This window comes from Exserohilum turcica, assembly GCF_000359705.1.
Source record: "Exserohilum turcica Et28A unplaced genomic scaffold SETTUscaffold_12, whole genome shotgun sequence".
NCBI lineage: Eukaryota > Fungi > Ascomycota > Dothideomycetes > Pleosporales > Pleosporaceae > Exserohilum > Exserohilum turcicum.
Genome location: NW_007359937.1, coordinates 985,355 through 1,012,294, shown reverse-complemented (window position 1 = coordinate 1,012,294; position 26,940 = coordinate 985,355). Strand labels below are relative to the sequence as shown.

Genomic DNA, 26,940 nt, shown 5'->3' with positions numbered 1-26,940 from the left:
TACGCCACACTTGCCCATCTCCGTCATCGCCACAACCTCCAACCGAGCCTGTACACCTACACCTACACCTAGTGTATTAGTGTACCATGAAACTGCCGAACCCATTTTCTCCAATCTAGACCTACCACTAACACTAACACGTTACACGTGAGCCCTTTTTTTTTTCTTCCTCCCTCCTTCCCTTCCCTTTCCCCGCGCCTCGAGCCAACGGCATACGTATGCGTACACCGAGGTTCGAGTCATATCCACGGCCCAAACACAAGTTGCAAGTGGTTTCCCCTTCTGCTCTTCGCCTCCCCCGCCTCGGATGATTGTGGCTCATGCCCATGCCCATGCTCATGCTCATGCTCATGCAGCATGCAGCATGCACCGCGCCCAGGAGGAACACACGCACACGCCAAACCCACACACTTCCCGTACGTGCGTAGCCCATGTACCACTGTGACGGGGGCGGCGCATGGCGTTTTTCCACCGCTTTCCAACGCCTCCACCGTCATTCTCTCTCTCTCGCTCTCGCAAATGCAAACGTGATTGTCACACCGAAACAGTCTCTCTCTCTCTCTCTCTCTCTCCGGCCCATCTAATCATAATCATGAGAGAGAGAAAGCATCAAAAGCATCCCCCACCTTTTTAGCCACAACACACACACATGCACACACATACACACACACACATACACACACACACATACACACACACACACACGAACGTCCTTCCCTTTTCTCATCTCGCTAAATTCCACCGCCCCAACCCTAACTACATAACTAACTAACCCACCAAGTTGATTCCAGAAATTTCCACTGAAATTTTCCCTTTTCCGTGACCCGGTAGCTGTGTCTGCTGCCCGTAATTTCTCGTCCGGGGAGGGATTTCTTTTGGTGTTAAAACTAACTTGACCTGACTAACTTGACTTGAAAACTAATCAAGTACTTAGTGGCCCTTTCATCTCCCGCTTCACACGCATCCTGGCCCACGTATATCAAAGTATCATCTTATCAGAACCATACACACACACACACATAGATATAGATATAGATATATACATAGACACGCCTACACTACGAGGTGCGCCCCGCGTGTTTCAAGTCTCGTGTCTATACTCGCCTTGATACGCTATCTACTAGCCCATACACACACACACTCACACTCACACGCCGCGGAAATAATGCCATGTTGGGCAAATTGCCGAGGGGGAGGGGGTGGTGGTGGCCTAGGAACTAAGTGATACAATCACGTCAACATCAGAGACAGAGAGAGGGGGCGAGAGGGCCAGAGGGAAGCAGAGAGTTATACTACCACCACACATTGTGTACCCATGCCAATTCATGCTAAACCAGCTGGCCCAAAATACCACACACACACACATCCCCACCCTAATTCGCCCCAGCATCCGGCATCCATGTTCCATCGCTCACGCCGAAAATCCCTCATCCACATCAACACCTCCTCTCCATGACACCTCTTCCACATCTTCCTCCGCGGACTCGAAATCTCTCTTCTCCACTTCATTTAAGCCTTTGCTTCCTCATTTGCTCGCCACGTCATGGCCTTGCGCCCATCTGTTTCTGCACCCGATGCCTGCTGTCCATTGCTGACTATGCTGCCTGTGCTGCCTGTGCTGCCGCCTGCTGCTGCTGCTGCTGCTGATGTTGCTGCCGCCGTTGTAGCAATCTTATGATTGCGAAGCCCTATACTACCATAGTGCTCCTTTGCTCCTGCCAGCGGCCCCGTCGTTGCATGCAAGCTCTGCATCGAACTATTCCTGCTCTGCGCCCGTGGTCGTACGCTGCCGCTCGCGTTTTCCCGAAACGCAGTAAGCACACTGGAACTCGACCCGCGGCGACTGGTATCTTGAGATCGCGCGTACACGGACGGCAGGCTCGACGCCGAACTCTCCTTGCGACTGCGGCCCAGGCTCTGCACTGGACTCGGGATTTTGGACGGCTTGGCAAAGTCGGCGCTCAGGTTTTGGCACGAGCCGGTCAGAGACGTCGATGCTGAATCTTCCGTCTGCCGGCCGGCGTGAATGATAAGCGGTGCGTCCGAGTTTTCAGACTCGTCGTCGCGTGAACCGACATCACGTGGCGGTGCTTCCTCAGTAAGCGCTTGGAGCTGGTCTGCTCCAGGCTCGAAAGAAAACTGTCGGTGATGCTTCTGTTGCGTATTGGGCTGAGGCTGTGATTGGAACTTCCTTACCGTACGGGCCTGTGTCGTAGACTGTTCCAACGACGGACTCTTGACACTTGCGTCTTGAATCGCTGCATCTGCCTTCTTCTCCTCGCCCGGTACAACCACGCCTTCTGCTGGCCTTGCCTGTGAAAATAACATCATGAGCCCGTGATTGAAGCTTTCCGGCTGTAATCCTCGTCGTCTTGCCACCAGTGTCCCAAGCTCACGCAGAGCAAACAGTGCATTGCATTCAGTTGCTGGATCCATGCCGGGCTGACTAGCAACCGATGTCTCATCCGGCAGTGCATCGCCAGACCCCCCTGAAAAGGCAGAGGCAATCGAGTCTGTAACAGAAGGAGGCGGCCTGATTTTGCCAAACGTAGACAGGTTCAGCTCGCTCTGAGCCTTGCGCGAGAGTGTCTTTGTTTTCTTCGAATCAGGGGGAGTGCCCAGCAGCAATTCCGAGCTGTTAGAGAATCGTTTAGACAGCACTGCCATATTTCCCGAAGGTGATACTGGCCGATGCAAAAGCACTATGTGCGATTAGATTGATCTTGATTTTCTACCGCCTACCTGTATAGCCTACCTCGCTGGCTCATCAACTTGATTTCTGCATCAAGCTTCTCGACAGGAAAGAATTCATAGTCTCGTCGGAAGCTGTCCTGCGAGACCGTTTTTCGATGTTTCCGCTTGCGGTCCACAATGCTTCCCTGTCGGGCTTGCACAAGTCTACTACAATCAGCATCACTAGACTTGTCCATGGTTCGTGAACTGACTCTGCCATGCCAGTCGCGCCGCGGGCTATGAGCAGCTCCAGCCGCCGTATCTCGGCATTGTAACGATCCTCAAAATGCCTCCAGCACCTTTCAGCCTGTTCCCAGTCCTGCAGCGTCCGTCCCAACAATGTCTCAAGGCGCTCCTTTTGCTCTCGTATCTTGCGGTATTCCTCGAACAGACGGAGCAGGCCGCTGTGATGCTCCAGTGGTATTGGCAGGCATGAGTTTATAATGTGCGATCGTACCGATTGCATCACCTGCAGCGGATCGACAAACGACTGGAACGGCGGCGGTGCATCGTCACCCCATGGCTCCGAAAACTCTGGTGCTTTGGCAGTTTCCTTGAGAGAGGCGAAGAGAGACGTGTATCGCGCGAGCTTGGGCCTGGAATCCCGGCGTGTTGCTGGTGTTTCCGAACGCTCACTCTGCGTGTCTTCCGTGTCGTCGACTGCTGTCGTTAGGGTACTTACCGGAGTCTGGGGTCTACTTCCCTGCAGCGTCTTTCGCCAGCTGGGTTGACGGCGTCGGTCGGCGGCATCTTCAGGAGTTGCTGGGACGTCGCCATCAACTTTGAGCGGGGTAAGAGCCCTGGACTGCTTCTTGGGCTGTTTGCTGTGCCCCAGGCGCCAGCTCTTACCATCTGGCATGCTGCTGCTGTCCTTTGCAAGCTCCCTCGATAGATGCTCGGCTACAGAGAGCCCGGGTAGTTGTGCTACGTATAAATCCATGCTCTCATTGGATCACGATTGCCGGTTCAGAGAGGTTGTGGGAGCGACTGACAGAGGGGAGGTCGGTGTTGACAACCGGCAGGTGCTACCGCGTGGCGCGCTTGCCTTCACCCACACGGTCTTTGCCGGCTCACTTTCACTGTGAGGACCGCATCTACCATGATCGAGTAGGCGTCTAGCCGTCAATTCTAGAGTCAAGTGAACTCTTCTATTTCTTTCACACTTGCCATCTCACCACTGCTCCTGCATTGTCTTGGTCCTGGAGTAGCATGTCGCCTACACAGTATCTCGCGCCACCACCTCGATTACGGCTTGACGCGAAGAACAAAGCCAAGAATGCTTCATTAGAGTTTGTATAATCTCGCATCATAGGAATATCCAGTTCGCAGCAATCAGTAAAAAAGCGACCGTCCTCGCTCTGGGCAATCAGGAGAAAAGGTATGGATGAAAGAAAGCAGCAGAGGAGTAGGATTTAGTAGACTCGACGGGCCCTCCTCCCAGTCGGACCTACATGCTGGCTATCACACGACAGCACGTCTACCTGTCACGCCACGTCTGCCATATGTCGGAAACCCAGTTCCATCACAGGCATTTTGACCGGTTTTGACGTTGAAGCGGTTGCACGCGAAGATACTGGAAGCGGCTAGCGCATGCCGATCTACCAGGGGTGTTGCACTACAGCTGTGCCTGAACGTCTGCTCCATACTCATCCAGCAACAAACAAGGGCGTCTCCCAGCTTACGCGTATCGCTGTGCCTGAGCAGGAACGAGCCCAGCCACTAGGGAATTAAGCCTCACATCGCATTGTGTGATGTGCAAGATCGCTGCCCGAGGAACTTGTTGTTCCGAGTTTCGGCTGGGTTTGAGTACCGTTTCAGCGGGGTGCAGCCGTGGCGCAACGGCGATATTCTTGACAGATTATACGGGGGCCTAGACCAAAGGCCCGAATGAAACTGGATTCGCGAGCAATCGGTACTTCAATGTCAAGACTGAGGGGAAGAGATGGGAGATGGGATGAGGGATGGGATGCAGATTGAGGATAGAGAATTCCACGGCTGCAACTCCTTACACTATGAACGCTGACTACGTGCTGAAGAAGAAGCATTGAAAAAAAAAGATACATTCACACTTCAGCATATCTACGCCACTACTGTCGTGAGCCCCTTCGCCACCAAGCCACGCGTCGCGTATACTCCGGGAAGCCATCGACATGTCTCTAACAGCCTTGACACACCTCAACAATCTTTGGCCCTCTCAAACCGTGCGCCCACGCCGCAGAACCCCCCCTCCCCCAGGCGCTTCCCTCGCAGCCAAAATAGCAAGTTCCCAGATGCGGTATAATGCACAGCCAGGCTGCTAGTCAAGGAAAGTCCAGAATCCGGTTTCAGCCTGCTCCGGAATGAGGCAGTTCCCAGTTCAAGCTTGCACCGGGGCTAATTTGGTGTGGTTGAATGACGCTTTGCGCGCCTGGGACTCGAGTTTATTTATTTATTTATTTTTTCCATGCGTACTTGCCCTTCTTCATTTCCCTGAGACGACAGTATATATACGCATTCCACACCCCCCCCCCCCTTACATATATTCTGTAATCATATTCATACGCATGACATTCTGATGGGTTATGGGGGTATATAGCATAGCATTGCTTGTAGTTCTTTCCTGCATACGTATTATTAATATCATCATCATCATCATCATCATCATTATCATTATCATGTATGAAGATACATCACAACAACAACAACAACAAGAAAAAAAGAAGAAGAAGACAGGTATTCAACACCACACACAGTAGTATATTGTTTTTGCTGTTGTTATTTTCTTTTCTTTTTTCCTAAGTCATTTCTATTACCGCACTCAAGATTCTTGTGACGTGAATAATTGCGCAAAATAGTGAGAATTCGTGCTATTCCGACTCCTTCGGCTGCTGCTGCTGCTTCTTTCCCCTTCTTCTTCTTCTTCTCTGCTCATCCTGCTCTTCGTTCTTCCTTCTTCCACGAACACGCTTCTGCTGGGGTATATATTTCTCTCTCATATCTAGCAGCCCTCGATCTGGACGGGCGTGCCGTCGGTGGATGAGACGCACATGCCGTGGTTCTGGCGGGCTGCAATGTCTAATCTACAGCGTTAGTTTTCTGTCTTTGATTCGGGGTTCGTGTGTGTGTGTGTGTGTGTGTGGGTAGGTGGGTGGAGAGACATACCCTCATTGGCAACGGGCGCGGCAACGGCAAAGGCAGCCATGGAAAGGAAAACAACAACGATGGAAAAGTTCATTTTGAAATAAATTCTAGGATTATTCGAATGGTGATTGTTTTGTCGTAATAACAAAAGAAGATGTCGTTGAAGAACGGTGATGGTAGAAGTCGCCCGGCGACAAAGGAGTGTAGATCAGAGAGATGGAAATAGAGAGAAGAAGGGAAGAAGAAGAAAAAGGAAAGTCCTTTGATGTTGGAGGAATAATAGTAGAGGAATGAGGCCTGATGGAAGGAAGGGCGCTGCGCCTTATAAGCCTTGGGGACGACACACAGGCAGCCCACGCGGTTAATACGCGATGACAATGATTTACGCCGACTACCAAAAATTTTCCCCCCGGCCGTTTGTCGAGAATGAAAATATGCTTGTTCTTAAAAACCATGATGATAAATAACCATTGGGATTGGGTACAACAGGATGGGAACATGGAAAAGCCATGCTTTATCAAATCTACTGGACAAACATAAGAAGAAGAAGCACACACTTGAACATTGTATGTCGAACAGTGCTTTTTTTTTAATTATTTGACGGGTTGCTCTTACCATATATCCATTTTTACACTCATATCATCCCTCAGATTAAAAACTCACTCCCTGAATATATATACTGTAACGTACGTCGCATGAACGTGAACTAGGTATCTCAAACGCTCGAACGCTGAAAAACAAATATCGTGGCAAATGAGATGACAAACGTGACACCTCAAGGATAAGCACTTTGTCCCTGCTGCTGCTGCTGCTGGGCTTCCCTCGCCTTATCCATGCTCTTCCTAGGCCTAACAGCATCCAGACTTACCCTCCTCTTCTCCTTGTCTCTGCCCGCTTCATCGCCGCTAGTCTCGCCTTCTTTTTCCTTCTTCTTTTGGACTTCCTTGATGGCTTCTTCGGTGAGTTCCTGCCGGTTCATGCGCTCGAGGACGTCCTTCTTGCGGGTGCGCTTGTCGCCGAGCCAGATGAGCAGACCGGCGGTGGCGTTGCAGGTGATGGAGCAGCAGAGAATGACCGTGGTAATGGCAAAGGGGCGGTGCTTGTAGTAGATGCCCCATGTGCATGCGCCGAGCGAGATTTGGAGGAGCGAGTGGCAGTCGAGGAGCACGACGATGGCGACGAGGAAGCGGAGAGGGAACGCGTAGTGGGTTTCGGTCTCGTGGGGTTTGTAGAAGGAGTGGGATTTACAAAACTTGTTCTGGTGGTGTTCGAGCTTCTCCTGCTGCTTGGGCGTCAGGACGGTAAACTCCCATTGCTTCTCTGGGTCGGCGGGGTCGGTTGTTCGGGGTCCAGATACGGGGGCGTGTTCTGCAGGGAGGTCGTTATGGTCGGTTAGATCGGGGAGCATTTCCTTCTTTCGACGCGACCACGTGTAGTGGTGGTAGTGTGCTATGTAGATCATGTGATATGTATCTACGGCGCGGAAAGGAGCGAGGCCGTCTCCGACAATGGCGAAGAGGGCAACGAGGACACTGTCGATGATGTGAACAACATAAATTTGCTGTCCCCCGACATTGATCCAACCGATCAGAAACAGCACCCACGCGAGCCCGAACAGGGTTATGAGAGTGGCATAGAGAGTGACGAGGAAACCAAGTGCTGTTGTGTGTTAGCAGATATACGATGACTGATGGCAAGTGTACTTGCGTCTGCGGACGTAGTGTCCAAAGCCCTTGAGCGAGCGCTTCAACTTGGACCGCCGCGAATGAAGCATGTGGCGGACGTGGTCGTTGACTTCTTTTTTATCCGCAACACTCCATCCAGACAGGTCGGTGTTCTCGGGGAGGACGGCATAGCGAGAGTCGGTCAGAGTGGAATCTATCGTCATCAGGGTGGTTGCTGTATTCTGGGTCTGCGAGCGCTGCAGGCTCGGTGCAGGCTGCTGCCCCTGTGCTCGAGCAGCCAAGGCTGGGGCCAGTATGCGGTTGATCTCCTCGAGACTCTCCGTCTCGCTCTTTCGTCGGCGGAGGTTGTACGTAGGCCGGCGGTTGAGGAAGGGCAGGTTGGGAATGAAGAGCGAGTTCTGCATGTTTGTCAAGGACGTGAGTGTCGAGACTTCGGGATCAAGCGTGTCGAGGACGTCGACCATGCCCGAGCTGTAGTTGGTCGAGGTGTCTTCTTCGGTTGCGGCAGCATGTGCGCTGGCCCTCTTCTGTTTTTCATCCTCCTTCTTGCCCCAGAAGGGTATCCTGAGCTGCACGGCGCTCTTGACTTTGCGCAATCGACTCTGGGTAGGCTCCGGGTCCGTGAGGGTGGATTTACTGCCGTCGGAAGAGATGTGTCCCAGTTCCTGCTCTTCGTTCAGTGCAGGCAACGGCATGCTCAGCCGGTTGGCGGATGCATTTGACTGCTGACCTGTCGGTCTCAGAGCGTTGGACGATGGCATGCGGCGAATGCCAATGCTGGCCTGGCGTGCAGCTTGGGGTCGCCGTGGATATTGCTGGTGCGGCGGTGTTCCCCTATCAGGCGCAGAGTTGCTTCTTGCTCGCTGGGCCTTAAGCGTGCTTGTCAATGTCAGCAGTGGCGCCTTGCTTTTTCACGAGCATTGAAACTGACTTGTATGTAACATGAGACGACGGGTCGCTGACCCTGCTGGGCTTTGGCACATGGCTGCCGGCGTCAATGGACGACTGTAACGAAGTAGGAGGTTCAACGGCGGGCTGGCGTGTTTGTTGACCGGCGGCAGCGCCAAAGTCTTGGGCATGCGTCCCTGGCTCACGGCCGAGCTGGCCTTCGTCGACAGCATCTGTACTGGAGGTTTGTTGTGGCGAGACCGACTGGTGTTGAGGAGGCAGCTCGCCTGTGCCCGGGGCAGACGACGTTGCCTGGGCAAGCCTGTTGCGAGCTTCGCGTGCCTTGGACTTAAGTCTGTCCATGGTTGGCGCCGGATTGAAGCCGGTGGGCAGGGAGAGAGCGACCTGAGATCAATCCACGACCGACATGGCTTTAAGATGGGCCATGCTAGGGGCGGTGTTCCTGAAGCGGCTGGTGGCTGCAGATTGGCCTAAAAGCCTGGAAGTTTGGTCTTGGGGGACGTCATCCTGCGCCGGAATATGCCCACCAAAGGTCGTGCGCAGGCCAGCAGCGAACCGATACGACAGAGACGGCCTGGCATTGCGGGTCCGTGGCCGGGGGGCGGGAATCTGGAGACGCCTCCACCAGCACAAGGCGAGACGCACTGGGTGCAAACGTGAGGCGCAGGTGTAGGGCGACACGAGGCCTCCGCCAGGCGTGCGCAGAACAAAGTCCAAATCGCCCCCAGATCTGAAACTGCAGAGCCAGGCCAAGGCCCTTGCGGCGATCATGTCGCTTAATCAATACCGGAAACGGCATCCCGAGAGCGTCGGCCGCCGCGCCGAATGGGCGGGCAATGTGAACGTGGTACACGGAAAAAAAGTAAAGACGAGCGACAGAAATGACAGATGGAGAGGGCAGCCAGACGTCAACGGTCGAGGATGAACGGGCGGCTGAGCAGACGCAGGGTCTTTTAGGTCTTTGGGTTCTTTAGCTGGCAGCCAACACCATGTCCAGCCCCCATGCATCGTAGCCTATATATTGCGTCTCCTATTGCCCAATTGCTACCAGAACCGGGCCTTTCAACCGCCCACAGTGCCAAGTGCCGTCGAGTATACTACGAATGCCGCCTACTCGCTCAATCCCGGAAAGCTGGCGGGATGAGCTCGACCCAGTAGCCCTGCAACCGTTAGCCCGCCCTGTACCCGCGCCTACTGCTCCTTGTGCCTAGCTTGGCATTTACTTACGTCGGGATCCTTTACAAAGGTCAGCTGCTTGAAAATGTGCTTGTATCCCTCGACCACTTCGCCGTGTTTGCCTTGGACAATCTCGTCTGGAAGCGCCATCTGATCCTCCTTGGCCTCGTCCAGCGGCTTCATCACTTCGAACCCAAAGCTCTTGACCCGGTTCGTCGCCTCGGCAACGTCTGGCACCGTGAAGCCAATGTGGCCAAAGCCCACGCCTGGCTTGGAGTAGTCGTTTCCAGAAGCATACGGTGTGGATGCGTCGGCTGGAATATGGTACAGTTCCAGCAGCCCTTGGGATTGGCGAATGTTCTTCATATCTGTCCATGTCTTGTTATCCACCGCCGTCTGCCATCTTCATATACATATACGCACCCACATCCCGCCCGCCTAGATAGTAGATGGTCCACGGCCCAGCGTTGAAGATGAAGACGACATGCATTCCCAGACAATCGCAATAAAACTCCAGGCTCTTTTTCGGATCCTTGATGCGCATCATGAAATGATTGAGGCTGTATCCCGCAGTCGCTGGAGAGCTGGGCCGTGGGGGCGGGGCAAGATGCTTGCCCGACTCGTACGGCCCTGCTGGGAAATTGGGGTTGTTGGAAGCCATGGCTGCTGTACTCACGGAAAATCACTGCAACCGTACCGCCGGCAGACGCTTTGCAATTGTATAAGATACTTTGGACTGAGGACCAGCTAATATGTGCTGATCTTGGTACACGTGGCGTTGCGGGGTACCGCCGGGGGGAACCTTTGACCGCTTCTCCATGCACCCCAAGTCTTTGGATTGGCATTTGACTTACAGTACCCTGGCCGTCGAGGTGGAGGGTATCAGGAGATTTCCATCTGCAGCCCTGTCTTGTCTCACACGATACTTGGTCGACTTCTCGGGAACAATTCACATATATGCCTCCAGCTCTACCATGCCTTCGGCTCATGGGCCTTGCAGGTCTATGCATTGTCAATCAATCTGTGTGTATGATTGATCAAATTCTCCTTAGCCAGCGTGATTGTAGTCGAACGACCGCCTCTTCTTACCGCATACTTGATGCCCTTGAATCTACTCTTGGCATTATAGACATGCTTGGTCTCTGGCCCCCAGCTTCCATGATACAAATGAGCTAAAAGGAAAAGAATGGTCGAACCTGCTTCAGAACTTGTACATCCTAAGAAGGACAGGCGGTTCTGCGAATGCCACACGGCGGTAACAGCGAACACTGCTCCTTGTATCATATCATGCCTATGTTGTTGCATAGCCGGTTGTCTTGAGCATACGACATGCACATCCAATGGCATAATCTCGACTTCTGGCTGAATATATGGTCAAAGCACTTAGTAGAGCCAGTCTTCGTTGTCTTGCTGCAGCGTTACAGGTGGGTGAAGGTCGTGGTGGCGTGGTCAGCCCTATGAGTAAGGTGACGTCTGAGCACTGTCGAGCGGAACAAAGCCGTACTTACTTAACTAGCGCCCCGCATCCCTACCGCGGCCCATCCAAACTTTGGACAGGCAACTTTCTCCCACTCGCACCCCAACAATCACACCAGCCAGCATGGAGTTCCGAAGAGGAGAGCGCGTAAATCTCAACTTCGACACCGGCGCCGTCGAGAAGCTCGAGCCCCAAGAACAGAATGTGCTTCCTATGCCCTCGTTCCCCTCCTTCGTGAGCGACATCCAAGAGCGCGATGCAGCACATATCACGCCTCCAGTCGCGCCCTCACTCAAGCCCAATGCAAATGGTTTCCCGGCACACAAGAAACGGACGCCGAGAGTATCTGCCTTTAAGCAGCAGCGCGCTGCCAAAGACCAACAGACCACGGCAGCATCGAAGCCGCCAACAAGAACGCAAGATGCGCCCACATCCAAACCACGAAGCGCTTTTGCCCCCGACCCAGACGAAGAGCGAAGGGCCATAGATGAAGAAAACAGGCGCACAATTGCAGCCATGTCGGACGCAGAGATTGAGCAAGAACGCCAGGAACTCATGTCAAGCCTCAATCCTGCGCTGCTGCAGAAGCTCCTCCTGCGGTCCAACATTGACCAAGGAAGCAACGAGCAGGACTTTCCCACTGAGCCACCCGCGCCGCCAGTCCCAGACAAAAAACCAGAACCACTGCCCAGCATGACAAGCACAAAAAAAGTCTCCTTCGCAGCGCCCCAGCCCGACAACGAACCACAGCCGCAAGACCCCCCAGCTACCGCCACCACCGAAACCGCCTCATCAGCAGCCATACAATCCGCTCTCGAACAGCAAACCACAGACTCAATACACTTCCCGCAGCCACAGCAACCCCCCGACCTCGACCCCAACGACCCAGCCTTCCTCAAAAACCTGCACGAAAAATACTTTCCCAATCTCCCATACGACCCCTCGACGCTCTCCTGGATGGCGCCCATCGATCCCTCGGACAAGAAATCGCCATACCACCCCTCTCAAACCGCCTTGAATCCCTCGGAGCTGCGCTTCGACTTCGCCGGCAATCTGCTTGCGCCCAGCGTTGCGCGAGCAATCCCTACAGACCGCGGATTGCACCACCATGCTGACGCCCCAGAGGCAGCCGGCTACACGATCCCCGAGCTGGCGGTGACGGCGAGAAGCAGAGTCCCCAGCCAGCGCTGCATAGCGTACCAGACGCTTGGCCGCATCCTGTATCGACTGGGTCGCGGCGAGTTTGGCGTTGAGGCTGCGCAGCAGACGACAGATGGGCCGGTGCGCGTGGCCAAGAATCCCGCTGTTGTGGAAAACAAAAACGACGACGACGATGACGATGACGGCGAATGGGTCGAGGAGGATGTAGGCAGTGCCATTGCAGCGGGGCTCTGGCAGTGCATCGAAGACGGCAAAGTCATCGAGACGCTGACTGAAGAAGCGAACAAGGACCGCGGCCATCTTACTGCTCGCACCTTTGCCCAGGAAGCTCTGTGGAATTGGCGCAGAGGCGGCGGCAGAAAAAGACATGCCGTGTGAAGTTTTGACCATCAATCCCTCTTTGCTTGCACATGCCCTATATATACTACTTAGTTAGTTAGTTAGTTATGTAGTACATTGATATACCCCATCTTGCACACTGCCTTGTATATAAAAAAAAAGAAGAAGAAGAAGAAGAAGAAGAAGAAGAAGATCAAAAGAACCCTTGAACACTATCCCATCATCTCACACTTTTTACGCTTGTAGTTCCTACACTCACTCCATGTCACCCGTCTGGGTTGTTCATCATAGAGTCTCTATATATCATCTCACTTGCCTCCCTCCCCTTTTCTTTTCTTTTCTTTTCTTTTCTTTTCTTCTCGCCCCCTTTCCCCCAATTCTTATACTGAGATTCACGACTAAGCTATTAACAACAATGCAGTTTTTTTTTAGGCGCCAAGTACACACGTTGCTGTAAATAAATATTCTACTCTACTCACCCCATCTGACTCTTAGCCAGAATAAAAGTTCTTTTTGTTTTTTTTGGGGGGGGGGACTAGTCTGTGCATGTAAGTAGGGGGGGGGGGGCAGAGATCGGATTGTGTGTCATGGTATTTGTACATGTGCGTTAGTACGTCGAAATACACACTCCTGGAAAGACCAAATATATATATATATATATATCGTTTGGTTATATCCATGTCCTCTCTTCACATACAAGATACAAGGGTATATGACTTCACTATTGCCTACTACCGCGTACCGCTATTGGGTTGTCGAATTCGCTGCGTTAGCATATCGACAGGATTCATAGAAACCATCACAACAAAGCACATCAGGACAAAAAAGTAAAAGACGGGTTTAAAATAAACCAAAAGACGCAAAAGTATCACATTGGAACAACTATCTAAAAGACCCGCAAACAAACAGATCGTGCATGTTTTGTTTTTTTGGGTTATCTGCCAGTGCCAATTGGACTCATCAAACCAGTGCTACCACTAGTTGAGCTTCTAACCATCATCGGCTTAACACTTTGAACAGGACTCAGCGGGTCCCTCTGGCTCGAGCTTTGACTGGATGTGCCCGAGCTCAAGCTGCCACTTCCATGGCTGCGGTTGCGTCCATTCATCGGCCCAGGAGTGTTGAAGGGGTTTGCAAGCACATAAGGGACTGTGGACGAGGGCTCGTCGAAAGCATCGGTGAAACCAGATACGTTGGAAAGCATGGAAGAAGAGCGACCGCGGCCACCGCGCATAGAACCAGGAGTGCTGTTGATGTGCGAGTTGAGCGAAGGAAACGTGAAGCTAGCAAAACCGTTGGTATGAGGAGACATGGTTGTGCCCGGGAGGTTGCCTTCAGGTGTAGTAGGAACAGACATGTGCTGATGCACTTGCTGAAGAAGAAGCTCTTCGTAATGCTGCAGAGTCTGCAACATTTGTCCGGTAGCCATGTTTTGTTCCTCAGTTCGCCTCTCGTAGTTGTTGATGTTGCTTCGATACTGGTGCTCGACATCGGCACGCTGTGCTCTCAAGGCTGCGCGTTCCTGCTCTCTACGCTGTTTGGCGGTAAAGCCTTCGGCGTTGGCGGTCACGAGACGGTCGTGCTGCTCGTTGAGTCTGGTTTGACGCTGCTGAAGACGCTCCCTCTTCTGGTAGGCCGTATTGATATCAGACTCGACGCTCTGCACCTGGCGCTCAATCTCCTCCTTGGTCTTTTCAAACTCGCTAGCAACCGCATTCTTGTTGTCGCGCTCCTTTTCCCACTCGGCCTTCTTGGCTGCAGCCTCTTTCGCTTCGTCTTCGGGGATATTTCCCAAGTTCTCTGCTTGAAGGGCGAAATCTGCAGCAGCATCGTCGGCCTGGCGGATATTTTGTGTGAATTGGAGTACGCGCTGGCGCTGGCGCTCATCACTGCCACCAGCATTGGCTAAGCGGTTTCCAAGCGTGTCCACCTCCTTTTTAATATTGCTAATGGCCGTCTTGTGGTCCTTCTTGTTCCGCTTCAGGCGATTGCGTTGCTCTTGCAGTTGCTGATCGGCTGCAGCAATCGAATTTTTCAGCGTTGTCGTGGGCGAAGAAGGCCGCAGAGTCTGGTGCGCTGGCGGCGAAGCAACAGAAGCCGAAGCTGGGGCATGTTAGCAGAGAAACAAAGCATAGGCTGTCGTGCTTACCAAGTTCAGTAACAGGGCTGGCCGAGGTAATAAGGCTTGCTGAGTAGAAGACTTCATTGTCGCTGGTCCGGACAAACTCGCAGTAGTAGTTGGAGAGTGCCGTCAGACCAAAAATTTCTCCTGCCCAGTAGCCTGTTCCCTCCTGACCCTCGAAACCAATGGGCTCGCTCTGTCTGATGCGGGTAGAGCTCCAGTCGGCGCCGTTTACACGGATGTAGAATGGTTTTGACTTGTCGATTCCAGAACCAACACTTGCATCGTCCTCGTCCTGCTCTTGAACACTAGCTCCTCCAGTTAAACTAACACGAAATGAAATGTCGGAAAAGCCGACTTCAGAAATCCAAACACGATCGTCTTCCGGTCTCAAAACAGCGTTTCCAATGTGATTTGCGTCTTTTGCATTAGCCTCGTCAGCGTCGTTTGCCGCCCGGCTACTTTCCATCTCTTTTAAAACTGTAACTTTTGTACTGGCAAGCGCAGCCCAGAAAGGCTGCTGACTGCGGACATGGGTAGCCTGCTTCCTCTTCCTCCTACCACTACTCGCTTTGTCCTTGTGCGCATGTGCAGCGGGCGCCGGCCCCGGTGGGCGGCAGTCGGTACTCGAGGCGTTGGGCACATCGGCCGTGGGTTCGTGGTGCGTGGAATTGGAGCGCTGAAGCACGCCAGACTCGGGGTCGATTTTCTTGCCAGTGGGTAGAGTCGCATGTTCTCGCCGAGACAGCGAGCGTCGGATGATACGAACGACACCTTGGGCCAAAATATGAATACCCAGGAGGCTACGTGGCCATCCATGGGGGGTTGAGAAGCTTTCCAAATAGGTCGGCGAACTCGGGGGGCTCGTCAAAAATTCCAGGCCTCCCCGGGCGAGCCCCGTCCAGAGGAACTGGACAATGTGTTGCCGGAGAGGCCTAAATCTGAAGACGTGGCTGCTAAGAATGATGAAGAAGCATATGACAATGCTGTTGGTGGTGCCCTTCTTTCCCGCAGCGGCACCTCCCAGGGCGATGGCAATGACAGCCTGTGCCAGATCCAAGAAGAAGTTCTGAGCAGGCACCCACAGGAGCAGCCATATCATCAGAATGACCGTGTCTGCAATGATTGTGGTGAAGAGCGAGGGGGTGCCCCCGGAGCCCTGGAAGATGTCGGTGAAGGAGGGAAAGGCAGAGAGGGCGGAGAGGGGGGTGCCGGCTTGGGGCGGAACAAAGGTGAGGGTAGCGAACAGAAACTGCACGACGGTGAGGACGGTGGGGGGGAGTTGGAGGAGGATGATGAGGATTGCGAGCACGTCCCGCAGGGGACAGGACGTGAGAATGGTGGCGGGGACCGAGAGCATGGTGGCCATGGACAGCGAGGCCTGCTTTGAGCCACTTGTGTCGGCGCGGCGGAGAGCGGAAGGCATGGGATCAAAGGGCGCCGTGGCATTGTCGTACGAGCGGCAGGCGTCAATGGGGTTGTCGGTGGATGCGTCCGAGGCGGCGCGCGTGCGCTCCTCCGGCCTGGCAGACGGACCGGCGGCCAGAGAGGCGGAGGAAGGGGCGCCTATCGAAGTCGTCGCGGCGGCGGCAGTGGCAGTGGCGGCGGCGGCGGCGGTGGTGGTGGTCGACGACGAAGACGACGACGACGCGGCGGGCAGGGCGTCGTGGGCGCTGGGGGGCATGGCCAGGTCGCTCTCTACATGGCCGGGTGCGGCTGGCTGGGGCTGCGTGGGCTTCCCATTGACGTGGCCATTGAGGGTTGTGTTGCTCTTCTGCTTGGAGATGCGTTTGCCGGGGGCCGCAAGGCCATTCTCGTGTCGCTTGTCGTGCGCCGCGTTCCTCTTCGACTTTGCTACCATAGACGGCGGTGCGGGTGCGGGTGCAGGCGGGCAAACGTCTCCCCGGCGAGACTCGACTGCTGGACAGGACGAGCCAGACTGGAAGACTGAGAGCCGCTGCTCGGTGGGGAGGCTGTGAGGGGGGGGGCGAGGGCGAGGGGGGTGAAAGGGGGGGGTCGTGTGCTGGGCGAGGGACGGTCTGTAGGGAGCGAGGAAGGAGCCCTGCCCTGCGCCTGCTCGACAGAATGGATGGCGCCTTCCGCCGACGGGGCGCGGTGCCAAGACTTGCAGCTGCTAAACGTCAAATGCAAAAGTCACCCAGACCACGACGACGACAGGGCTTTTTTGGCGGCAGTGGCCTGCGCCTGTGCCTGCACTCGGAGCACTGACACGCCTCCCACCCTCCCCCTCCCCCCGTGGACCGCCCAAACCGCCTGGTACCGTGGTTTCATCCTGCAGCCACACGACACGTATGTACATGTATCGGTTGATACGCTGCATGTACAGAGCGACCTGTCCCTGTTCCTGGCCGAGGACCTGGACATATACACGCACCCGCACGCACACACACAGCTGCCTCTGCCCCTCGACTCCACGCCCGCCGCACTCAGGCTAAGCACGCTGCCACGGCCGGCACGCGGCCACACACAGGACATGCCAAAGCGTTCAATACGCGCATCAGCCGAGCTCTCTCCGATTCCAGTTCATGATGCTGATCGCTGGCCACTAGCAAAAGGCGGTTTTGGTTTGCTGCGCTCGCGACGGCCAAAGCCAATGGGCGTTTCCCCTCCAATAGCGTAGCCCTCTGCGCTGGCTGGCCGGGACCGCCATGCCATGCCATGGCCATTATCACCATCACCACGGCCATGCTCATGGACAGGTCGCCCACCCTGCGAGGGCGAGCAATCAAAGTCGCTGCTCGGCTCCTCTGGCATGACGCTTCATTTGCGCGCGCCAGCCCCCCGCGACCCCCCGGGCAGCGAATAAAGCCGCGGTCCTCAGGTCGACCGCATGCCCTGAAGTTTCTGCAGCGGGCAGACCCCCGCCAGCAGCGCCATTAGTCGCGTCGCCATCGCGATGCGCTGCTGCTCGACGGAAACAAGTGACGCGGCGCCCGCTGCATGCCCGCCATGCGCTCGCGTCGCCTCGGGGCGGCGTGTTGCAGAGAGATGGGCGAGGGGGGCCATTGGTTTGTCTGCAGCCCTCTGGTGCTTGTGTGTGTTTGGTTCCCTTGGAGGCGAGCATAGCGCGCAAGCCTTCCGCCGCCCGCACATCCATGGCTGACTGGCCCTCTCCCGCCCAGCTGTGGGCGTCGAAGCTTAACACAACCACACCAATGGCAGCGCCGCGCCGCCGCAAATGAGGCAAGCCGGCCCATCACGCGCTCAACGGGCGTGCAGATCGCTGCAACAAGCAATCGCCATCGCCCACGACCCGTAGATCCTTGCCACCGCCCACCTCAGGCCATGCCAATGCTCGCAACAGCACACGCCTACACAGCGTACTACTAACTACCGAGTGCACTAGAACAGCCTGCCAGTATTACCATGTACCATTTCCTGCCTGTCAGCATTGCTCTCCCTGCATGTTACATGGCCCAGACTGCCGGGCATTGCTAATCCTACTCTGCCATTGCTACCTTAATCTCTATTTCACCCGACTGCGACTACCAAACCAGCCATGCCCATCAGAGATGCCGTCTTGCTTGGTCATGATTCCCCCGCCCTATGCATCCGTCGCGCTTCCAAAGTCCTCCTTTGCATCCGGCCTATCCCAGCTACTCTTCTCCAGCGCCCGCACCCGCTCTAAAAGCACCCTGACCCTGGCGCCGTTTTCCTTTTTCGCCTGCTCCTGCAGCTTGAACGTTTCCTCGAACTTTGCCATCATAAACGGCGGCAGCCGTGTTTTTTTCGCTGTCCGGTAGTCGTAGACCACAATGTCTTCAATGCAGCGCGCGGCTGGGCGCCGATGTGCCTCGGAGAGAATCAGCACATCGAGGATGAAGTGATCGCTATTGTGAGCGGGCTTGTTGCTGAGCTTATGGAGCACAGTGACTCTATTGGCGCACCTGTTAGCGCCGCATGGTGTTTGCATTTGTCTGGCACACAAACCTGTCTGGCCATTTCATCGGCTGTTGTCACGTCAGTGAATCGTCCTCTTTGGCCTTGCAACCAGCGTGCCTATACTCACAAATTTGTAATCCGTCTTGATACTCCGCAGAATCAAGCCCACGCTTTCTGGTGTCATGAGCTGCATCCACTCGGCTCTATGCTGCGGGTCGCTGGCCGCAAAGTTCATTGTCCAATTGACCCTGGCCGACTCTGCATATCGATTATACATGACATTGTTGACGTGACCTGGAAGTGATGAGAATTTTTCCGCTCTGAAATTGAGGCAGCGATCATTAATTACCCTTGGACTTGATCAGCAATCATACAGAAACACAGTTGCAGTAGGCCTACCATGCTATCCTGCACACAGCCATCGCTCACGTTAGTAACTGGCCATTGAAACATTGGCTGGAGCTGCTAACCATTTCTCCCCAAACAACCTCTTGACGGTATAGACCGCGCCATTGCTTGCCTGTGAGAAAGCCTTCGCTTCCTGCTACAAGCTCTCTCCCTTGCAAGGCAATACAAGTCAGCATCTTGCCCATAGCCACATGAACAACAATGCTAAGCCAAAGCACTTACAATTGTCCGCCGTCTCCTGCAATATCGAGCCAGCCTCCTCAACCTGCGTCGAGTTGATGCCAAAACTGATGCACTTTCCAATGCGCGTTTTGACGTCTGAAAGCCACCTGGGGCTCAGTGCAGCCGTAGCAGGTGCCGTATCTACAGTATTGCAATGAGAACAACAATTAGCTCATGTGCCACGCCAGGACGCTATCCTTGCATTTCGAATCGTAGTCACATACCACTAGACACGGTCGACTGATGGCGTTTCCGCGAAACAAACTGAAGCAGCGGAAGCTGCTTGACGCGGAACATGGCCGGCCGCACCAATGGCCGCATCATGATGCGCAAAAAAATAATAATAAAAATAAACAGGAAGTAATTCACACAGACGAAGAAAAACAATAATAACGTGAGAGAGTCTTGAAGAAGTTGTAATGCAAACCAATCAATCAATCAATCAATCAATCACCCATCCAGCGCAAACCTATCTGTTGTCCCTCGTTCCGAAAACGGAGAGAAGAGGGGCGCGCGCGCGGGCAAAAGAAGCCGAGGTTCCCACCTTTTTTTTTGCGCCTTTCTTTCTCCTTGCCCCAGCCCTTCCCCCTCTTTCTCCCAAGCTATAGGTAGTATACGTCAGGGAAGGAAAAAACCCCCCCCCCTCCCCCACCCCTGGAGAGAGGGTCTGAGCGTAAGTAGTAAAGTTGCTCTTAGCCTTTTGGACACACACCACTTGACGACATCAAAGATACACATACATAACGTATACATTTTTGGCCGTGGAGGGGGAAAACGAAAAGACTCGGCGTTACTTACGCCACCCACCCACCCTTGACGTCGCTGCGTTGCATACTTTCTACTTGGTGCTTTATTCGTTTGACATTATCCTTTTTTTTTCTTCTATTCGTGATAGCAAGATATTTACTTGCTTGCTGCTTTTTCTACCTAAACGCCCCCGCCTGCTTGCTTGCTTGCTTGCTTGCTTGCTGTGGTTAGCCATACATACAGACAGACAGACAGACAGACGATATGGCCGCCTCCAACACACCGCTTCGCTACCAGGTCATGCGTATCTACAAGGGTGGGTACTCTCTCTCTCTCTCTCTCTCTCTCTCTCCACACACACACACACACAGCTTCGTTATTCCTTCTTTGATTTGAGAGATGAATCACAAAATACTCACTGTGTGAAAAAAAAACAGAATTGCTGTACATGGGCCGTGAATATCCCCTAGGATACGAGTACTTCCGCACGCGTCTGCACCGCGCATTTGCCAGCCAACGCCATTTGACCGACGAGGTCAAGATCAAGCAGGGCATCGAGAGGGCCGAGTATGTGAAGAAAGGTTCGTTGTTTTGATCCCCACCACCACCACCACCACCACCAAACGTATTTTAGCCCGAAGAAGCTAATATTTTGTCGCTCAGAAATTGAAGCTCTGTATGTTTGGTTGTGTTTCATCAGGCTGACGTCCTTCACCCAAAACCTGCAATAAAAAAACTAAAAAAAAAACTAAAACACGGAATAATTGTTCGACTGACTACAGAGTCCAGGTACTATCTGAAGCGGTATCGTACACTGCGCCAGCGCTACGATAAAGGCGCATAGCCCCCCGAAAGTGCAACATCAAACCTCAAATTTACCAAAAAATAACGACAACAAAAAAAAACTGTGGCCTGTCCGGAGGCCGGAGGGATATCACAAACAGAAAACCCAACAAAAACAACAAAAACAAGACAAACAGACACGGGTATGCTATCAAATATCTTACACCTTTTTGCACCACCACACTCCCACCTCGAGACATTCTCCGCTCGACGCCCCCCTTTGCTCCAGCAAGTCTGTAATCATCGAGTTCCAGTAGCGCTGCCACTCCTCTTGGTTCTTACCACTGACTTCCTTGAGCAGTGGTTCTAGACTCTCAATCAGCTGTATGACCACCAGCAGCGCCGTGTGCCGAATGGCCGCTTGCTCCTTTGTCAGAATAGAGCCCTCGACCAATTCACTGCCCACCTTGAGTTTCCCGGCATCACTTCCTCGCCGCTTCAGGGTTTCGCCTGCCGCTTCGCGCTCCCAGCGCGGTTCGCCCAGAGGAATCGCCACTCTGCGGTTTTCCACTTCACACAGTGTCTCCGTTTCCTGCAGCAGCATCTCCGACATGCGGGAACATGGAGTTGGGGAGAGTTTGCGTCGGCCCAGGGCTTCTTGGATCCACGCATTCGAGTCTTGGAGATACTTGTTTTGAACATCCATAAAGGGTGTAGTGTGCGAGATCAAAAAGGTTCCCGTCGACACGGCGCAGGCATAGTCCTGGGGATTCTTGCCTGGCGGCGGTGGCGGGTGTGGCATGATCGACCGGATAATGTGGTCACTCTCCCAGAGTTCTAGCGTGCCGCCGGACTTGAGGATGCGCATGCACTCGTCAAGGGTCCTTTGCGACGGCGCTCCCAGAGGCACCACCATACTCAGGTCCTTCATGACGACAATGTCAAACTCCTCATCGTCAAAGGGCAGCGGCAGCTTGCGCAGATCATGCTGCACAAACTTCCAATCGATGCCTTGGCGCTGTAGGTCTCCGGCCAAGGGCACAATGTCCAAGCCGGTAAAGGAGACGTCTTCGTAGCCCTGCCCTGGTCATGGGTCAGCAGCGAACGGCAGCGGGGTGGGCTGAGGTGGCGGCGGCTGTGCCAGAGCAAAAAGAACGAAGAAAGAAAAAGAAAGAAAAGACTTGTGGTTGCTGTGACGAGAAAAATCAAGTTCAGGGTGATGCAGGACAGGGCGCTAACAAAGTTAGCTTGACATACCACTCAGCCATTCGTGACACACGGCGGACCAGTATCCTGAGCCGCAGGCGACTTCCAATACTTTTCGGGGCGGCTGCGAGGGGGTGGAGCCCAAGGCTCTACCGAAGACGGCGGTGGCAAGGAGGGTTTGTAGATTCTGGCGATGGAGTTCGGGCAGGTCGCAGGGCAGAGGGTAGCCGGAAGCGCTCCGAATGTATCGTCGGCCATGGCGCAGGACAAAGGGGTCGCTAGGGGGGCCGGCGGCATCGTCCTTTGTGCTCTGGGTGGAGCTGCTGGACATGGAGCCGCGGGTAATGTCCATTGTGCTGTGAACTCGTGGGCCTGAGGAGGCAGATGTCGAGGAGGCGGAGATGGTTCTACCGAGCGCGTCCGTCGTGGCCAGATCCCATTGCTTTGCTTCGACAGTCTTGGGGCGGACGGGCGGGCTGGCCGAGGGGTGTGCGCCGTAGTAGCGATACTGGGGAGTAGATTAGCCAAACGCGAGTCTGTGGCAGAGCGTGGCCAGAGAGAGATCTTGCCAACTGCCAGTCGCCCATCGAAACGGTCCGGAAGCGTGATTAGAGTTATTCCAGTCTACTCCGACCCTGGCCCCACTGTTTTTAGCGGGAGGTGGGAGCGTAAGATTGGGCTCGTCGAGGGGGGGGGAGGGGAGGGGAGGGCGTGGGATGGCGAGTCAGCAGCAAATGAAGCAGAAGCAGACGCGGGACGGTCGACAGGAGGGCAGTGGCAGTGGCAGTGGCAGTGGCAGTGGCAGTGGCAGACAGGGCGGGGGCGGCATGGCGTGGGCGTGAGGAGAGGAGGCTATGGCCGTGTATGGGGGATATATGTCGGTACCGCAGCGGGCGTATGTACGTATGCGTGTGAGGCAGGGCAGGGTAGGGCGGGCGCTCAGGTGAGTCGCGTCGCCTTGGAGCGTGCCGAGCAACAGTGACATGTCCCCAATCACCGCGAGCGGCTGTGTGCTTCCCCAGCATTCTGTCTGGCCGTGGCCGTGAGGATATGCATGAGCGCGGCATCAGCCGTAGGGGGGACGCGCGCTGCAGCTGATGCCATCACTCTGCGTGCGCCCTGAAACACGCCCGCCGTGTCTTTGATTTGTATGTTGCCGTGGCGGGTGGTGGTGCTGGTAGTAGTAGTGGTAGTAGTAATAGTAGGATGTAGTAGTACGTCCCCCCCTCCTTGCTTGCCCGCGATCCGCCATTGTCTGCGCACAGTACCAGTACCAGTCTCAGTGCCAGTGCCATTGCTAGCCAGCCAACCAGCCAGACATGTATTTATATATATATATATATATATACATGCACTGCACTCAAGCAGCCCAGGCAGCTTGCGCAAAAAAGCCCTGCTGCGCCCACGCACGCGAGGCGACAGCCCGGCGGTTTCAGGACCCGCCGCCCTTGTGAGACGCTCCCACCAGGTCACGTGGGCGGTTTAGCGGCGCCCCCCATGGCTCGGCCAAGGTTCAACCTCTCGGCCTTCACGTATCGCATCACTACGCTCTCTATTCTTCACACAGCGCTGCAGTTGGACTCTCGCCCCGCCCGTCTCGCACAATTGCGACACAACTCCCTCTCTGCGCGCCCCTGGACATGCTCACTTGTTGTACGTGCAATGCCTTCCACCCGCTTCGACGCCTCTCCGCTGCAGCTCCAGCCTCTTTGATCCCCCCGCTACGCCAGCCCACTGACTGCCCCCCAGAACCCATAGCCTGCCACCCATATCAATACCCAAACAACAGCGCGCCGGCCCTTCGCTGCCAACACGCCCGCTCTCGTACCCCCCAAACCCCAGCCCTCGCCAGCCCACGCCAGCCCTCGAGCGCGCCAAAAGTCCCCGCTTTGATATCACCCTCACGCGCCCACCGCCGCGGCCTCCGATACATGGTACACAGGTGCCGCGTCTGCTAGCGCGTGCTCATGTCGAGGAGTCGTACGGGCGCCCATGTTAAAACGAAGACGGTCGCGTGCCCGAACCCTACCGCCTACGCCTACCTGCCGCCTTTACTTGCTATAGCGACCCGCGGCTTGCATCCCCAGCACACACGCCCGCCTGCGGGCCCCTCGACGTCTCCCCTCGCCATTCCCTTAGATGGCCGAGTACTCGGTCTACCCCAGGGGAACCGGCCAGTCCTTTTATCCGCGACAAAACACTCGAAACCTTCCCAGCCGCGTGCGATCGCCTACCACTAGCGCCCGCATCCCCTTCAACAACCCCGACTCGCCCTCGCCAGCTCGATCCCCCGGCCGCCAATCGTCTCCCCAGCAGTTCGGCATGTTCAACCAGGGCCATGGGCACCAGGGCCACAACGTCATGATGAACGGGCGGACTGGGCAGCAAAACTACGCCGCCATGCAGATGGGCCTTGGCAAGCCCTTCCAACACAACCAGCACCACCAGCATCAGCACCAACACCACCAGCAGCACCAAGACCTCACTGGGAACAGCCATGTTGGACAGTACAACCACCAGCACAACATCTCGAGCGGCGGCATGTCCAGCGTCCAGCCCCACTTCACCCCCGGCCACCTCCAGAACGGCACCCCGGGCAGCGTGCACAGCGCCCTTAGCAAGCCGCAGACTGAGCATTGGCAAGAGCAATTGAAGTTGCACCAGACGGCCCGCGAGATGACACAGGCCCACTCGCACGCCAGGATCCACCCGAGTGTCAGCAAGAGCGTGGTCGCTGGAACAACCAATGGAATGCAGAAAGAGGCGGACAAGGAAGAGCGCAACAGGCCGGCTGCCCAGCGAGCCGAAGACGCAAAGGACCAGCACATTTGGACAATTCTCGACTTTGGCGGCCAGAACCTCAAGGTCATCACTCCGGCCCTCTTCGCCTACACCTTTCTGACCAAGCTCTACCTCAACTCGAACAAGCTCACCTACGTGCACCAGAAGATTGGACAGTTACGCAGCCTCACACATCTGGATCTCTCCCTGAACAACTTGCACTACCTGCCCCCGGAGATTGGCATGCTGGTCAATTTGAAGCAGCTGCTCTTGTTTGACAACCACATTGAGAATCTGCCGTACGAGCTGGGATCCCTGTATCAATTGGAGGTGCTCGGCATTGAAGGAAACCCGATTCCAGATGATCTCAAGCAAATCATTATGGAACAAGGTACCACCGAACTCATCAAGCACTTCCGTGAAAATGCCCCCGGACCCGAGGCGCCCCCGGAGCGAGACTGGATTGTTCTCGATGAGATTCAAGACACATCTCAGGAGACTGTCAGCGCGCTCAGCTACAACATTCTGTGCGACAAGTACTGCACACAGTCACAGTATGGCTACACGCCCAGCTCAGCGCTCGCGTGGGAAAGTCGTCGAGAACTCATCTTGGCCGAACTGCGAGAGCGCGACGCAGACATTGTATGTTTGCAAGAAATCGACCAGGAAAGCTTCAATGAGTTTTTCCGCGCAGCACTGGCGCACAATGACTACAAGGGAGTATTTTGGCCAAAGTCCAGGGCGCGAACCATGGCTGAGAGAGAAGCCAAGCTTGTCGATGGGTGTGCTATCTTTTACAAGAACAGCAAGTAAGTCGAGGATAAGTGCGTTTTTCCATGAAACTCACTGACTGACTGGTATAGGTACATTTTGCTGGACAAGCAGCTCATCGACTTTGCAAACACAGCCATCAATCGACCCGACATGAAAGGCGAGCACGACATCTTCAACCGTGTTATGCCCCGAGACGACATTGGAGTGCTTGCATTCCTGGAGAACCGCGCTACGGGCTCACGATTTATTGTAGGAAACGTGCACGTTTTTTGGAACCCTGCATTCCAAGACGTGAAGCTTGTGCAAGTCGCCATTCTGATGGAAGGCATCACAAAGTTCGCAACACAATGGACAAAGCACCCGCCTTGCACAAACAAGGTCGTGTACCAGTTCACGAATGGTGACAACGACGAAGTAGCAGAGCCGGACCCGACGCAGGAGCCCGGGCCCTCCAAGGTGTACACCGACCCCGCCGACATACCGCTCTTGCTCTGCGGTGATTTCAATTCGCTTCCGTCGTCTGGTGTCTACGATCTCATCACCAATGGCAACATTTCGAATGTTCACGCGGATCTGGGAAGCCGCAAGTATGGTAACTTCACACGAGACGGCATATCCCATCCCTTCAGTCTCAAGTCCAGCTACGCATCCATTGGCGAGCTGGCGTTTACAAACTACGTCCCTCACTTCCAAGGAGTACTGGACTACATCTGGTACTCGACCAATACCCTTCAAGTGGTTGGTCTTCTTGGCGACATTGACAAAGGCTACCTCCAGCGGGTGCCGGGGTTCCCCAACTACCACTTCCCCAGTGATCACATCGCGCTGTACGCACAGTACATTGTCAAGAACCGAAAAGAGGCCAAGAAGGTGTCCGAGGTCGACTTTGGGCCTAGCCGGGAGCGAAGGAATTGATCGACACCAAAAGGTCGGTCGGCCTCCGGGCATGTCAATAGGCTTGTGGTATAGCGTTCTCCATCGTTTCCAGGCGTCTTTTGCTCGGTGTTCGGTTGCTATCGTCGGCTCACGTCCCTTGGGGGCTTCATGGATGACAATTCAGATTTGGCAATGACAGGGCGGACCGCTCGATAGACGGGGGGCGCGGTCTGATCATCTTGCAGGGGGCGGTTAGTACACGAATCTCACATCACTGGTTGTTGTTCTCTGTCTGGAACACTCTTTGTTTGGCAGCCTGACGACGGAAAGGACGGCCTACTACTCTCTTTTCGGGGTGCGAAGCGTTCGATTGGTTTCTGCGACAGGTGTTTCGCGACATGGGTTCTGTTTTTTTCCCTTCTTTCTTGATCTATTTTCTGGGTTTCTCTTGCGTTCTTCTTTTCTGCAATGTATCAACTAGGTAGCTCTCCCAAAAAAGGCCAGGTCGCCTGCTTTTG

General features: G+C 54.7%; 10 protein-coding genes across 10 annotated transcripts; 3 read left to right on the top strand and 7 right to left on the bottom strand.

Annotated features, from left to right (window-relative positions):
• Nucleotides 1–1,391: 1,391 nt before the first annotated feature.
• On the bottom strand, nt 1,392–3,592 carry SETTUDRAFT_146873 (uncharacterized protein; the record flags this gene model as incomplete). Its single annotated transcript, XM_008024494.1, has 3 exons — nt 1,392–2,702; nt 2,756–2,898; nt 2,946–3,592. 3 exons carry the CDS (start codon nt 3,590–3,592, stop codon nt 1,510–1,512), a joined length of 1,983 nt encoding a protein of 660 aa, XP_008022685.1. The 3' UTR covers nt 1,392–1,509.
• A 2,118-nt stretch (nt 3,593–5,710) lies between these two features.
• Nucleotides 5,711–5,947, bottom strand: SETTUDRAFT_26074 (uncharacterized protein; the record flags this gene model as incomplete). Its single annotated transcript, XM_008024218.1, has 2 exons — nt 5,711–5,787; nt 5,875–5,947. The coding sequence occupies 2 exons, from the start codon at nt 5,945–5,947 to the stop codon at nt 5,711–5,713; spliced, it is 150 nt and encodes a 49-aa protein (XP_008022409.1).
• A 478-nt stretch (nt 5,948–6,425) lies between these two features.
• On the bottom strand, nt 6,426–8,801 carry SETTUDRAFT_175712 (uncharacterized protein). The gene is made up of 4 exons (XM_008024493.1): nt 8,470–8,801; nt 7,561–8,417; nt 6,722–7,512; nt 6,426–6,691 (listed from the first exon to the last, which is right to left on the bottom strand). Exons 1-4 carry the CDS (start codon nt 8,787–8,789, stop codon nt 6,629–6,631), a joined length of 2,031 nt encoding a protein of 676 aa, XP_008022684.1. The 5' UTR covers nt 8,790–8,801; the 3' UTR covers nt 6,426–6,628.
• A 764-nt stretch (nt 8,802–9,565) lies between these two features.
• SETTUDRAFT_104351 (uncharacterized protein) lies at nt 9,566–10,284 on the bottom strand (the record flags this gene model as incomplete). Its single annotated transcript, XM_008024492.1, has 3 exons — nt 9,566–9,607; nt 9,675–9,991; nt 10,047–10,284. The coding sequence occupies 3 exons, from the start codon at nt 10,282–10,284 to the stop codon at nt 9,566–9,568; spliced, it is 597 nt and encodes a 198-aa protein (XP_008022683.1).
• Nucleotides 10,285–11,220: 936 nt separating this feature from the next.
• On the top strand, nt 11,221–12,728 carry SETTUDRAFT_45862 (uncharacterized protein; the record flags this gene model as incomplete). The annotated part of the gene is made up of 1 exon (XM_008024310.1): nt 11,221–12,728. One exon carries the CDS (start codon nt 11,224–11,226, stop codon nt 12,637–12,639), a length of 1,416 nt encoding a protein of 471 aa, XP_008022501.1. The 3' UTR covers nt 12,640–12,728.
• An 806-nt stretch (nt 12,729–13,534) lies between these two features.
• Nucleotides 13,535–16,679, bottom strand: SETTUDRAFT_183092 (uncharacterized protein; the record flags this gene model as incomplete). Its single annotated transcript, XM_008024491.1, has 2 exons — nt 14,750–16,679; nt 13,535–14,703 (listed from the first exon to the last, which is right to left on the bottom strand). The coding sequence occupies exons 1-2, from the start codon at nt 16,581–16,583 to the stop codon at nt 13,535–13,537; spliced, it is 3,003 nt and encodes a 1,000-aa protein (XP_008022682.1). The 5' UTR covers nt 16,584–16,679.
• Nucleotides 16,680–18,200: 1,521 nt separating this feature from the next.
• Nucleotides 18,201–19,552, bottom strand: SETTUDRAFT_45860 (uncharacterized protein; the record flags this gene model as incomplete). The annotated part of the gene is made up of 6 exons (XM_008024309.1): nt 18,201–18,618; nt 18,674–18,693; nt 18,753–18,922; nt 19,089–19,184; nt 19,256–19,396; nt 19,480–19,552. The coding sequence occupies 6 exons, from the start codon at nt 19,550–19,552 to the stop codon at nt 18,288–18,290; spliced, it is 831 nt and encodes a 276-aa protein (XP_008022500.1). The 3' UTR covers nt 18,201–18,287.
• A 714-nt stretch (nt 19,553–20,266) lies between these two features.
• SETTUDRAFT_26068 (uncharacterized protein) lies at nt 20,267–20,846 on the top strand (the record flags this gene model as incomplete). The annotated part of the gene is made up of 3 exons (XM_008024217.1): nt 20,267–20,318; nt 20,440–20,569; nt 20,792–20,846. The coding sequence occupies 3 exons, from the start codon at nt 20,267–20,269 to the stop codon at nt 20,844–20,846; spliced, it is 237 nt and encodes a 78-aa protein (XP_008022408.1).
• Nucleotides 20,847–20,903: 57 nt separating this feature from the next.
• Nucleotides 20,904–23,286, bottom strand: SETTUDRAFT_45859 (uncharacterized protein; the record flags this gene model as incomplete). The annotated part of the gene is made up of 3 exons (XM_008024308.1): nt 20,904–21,868; nt 22,043–22,499; nt 23,266–23,286. The coding sequence occupies 3 exons, from the start codon at nt 23,284–23,286 to the stop codon at nt 21,006–21,008; spliced, it is 1,341 nt and encodes a 446-aa protein (XP_008022499.1). The 3' UTR covers nt 20,904–21,005.
• An 844-nt stretch (nt 23,287–24,130) lies between these two features.
• SETTUDRAFT_103951 (uncharacterized protein) lies at nt 24,131–26,461 on the top strand (the record flags this gene model as incomplete). The annotated part of the gene is made up of 2 exons (XM_008024490.1): nt 24,131–25,581; nt 25,636–26,461. The coding sequence occupies 2 exons, from the start codon at nt 24,131–24,133 to the stop codon at nt 26,459–26,461; spliced, it is 2,277 nt and encodes a 758-aa protein (XP_008022681.1).
• Nucleotides 26,462–26,940: the final 479 nt, after the last annotated feature.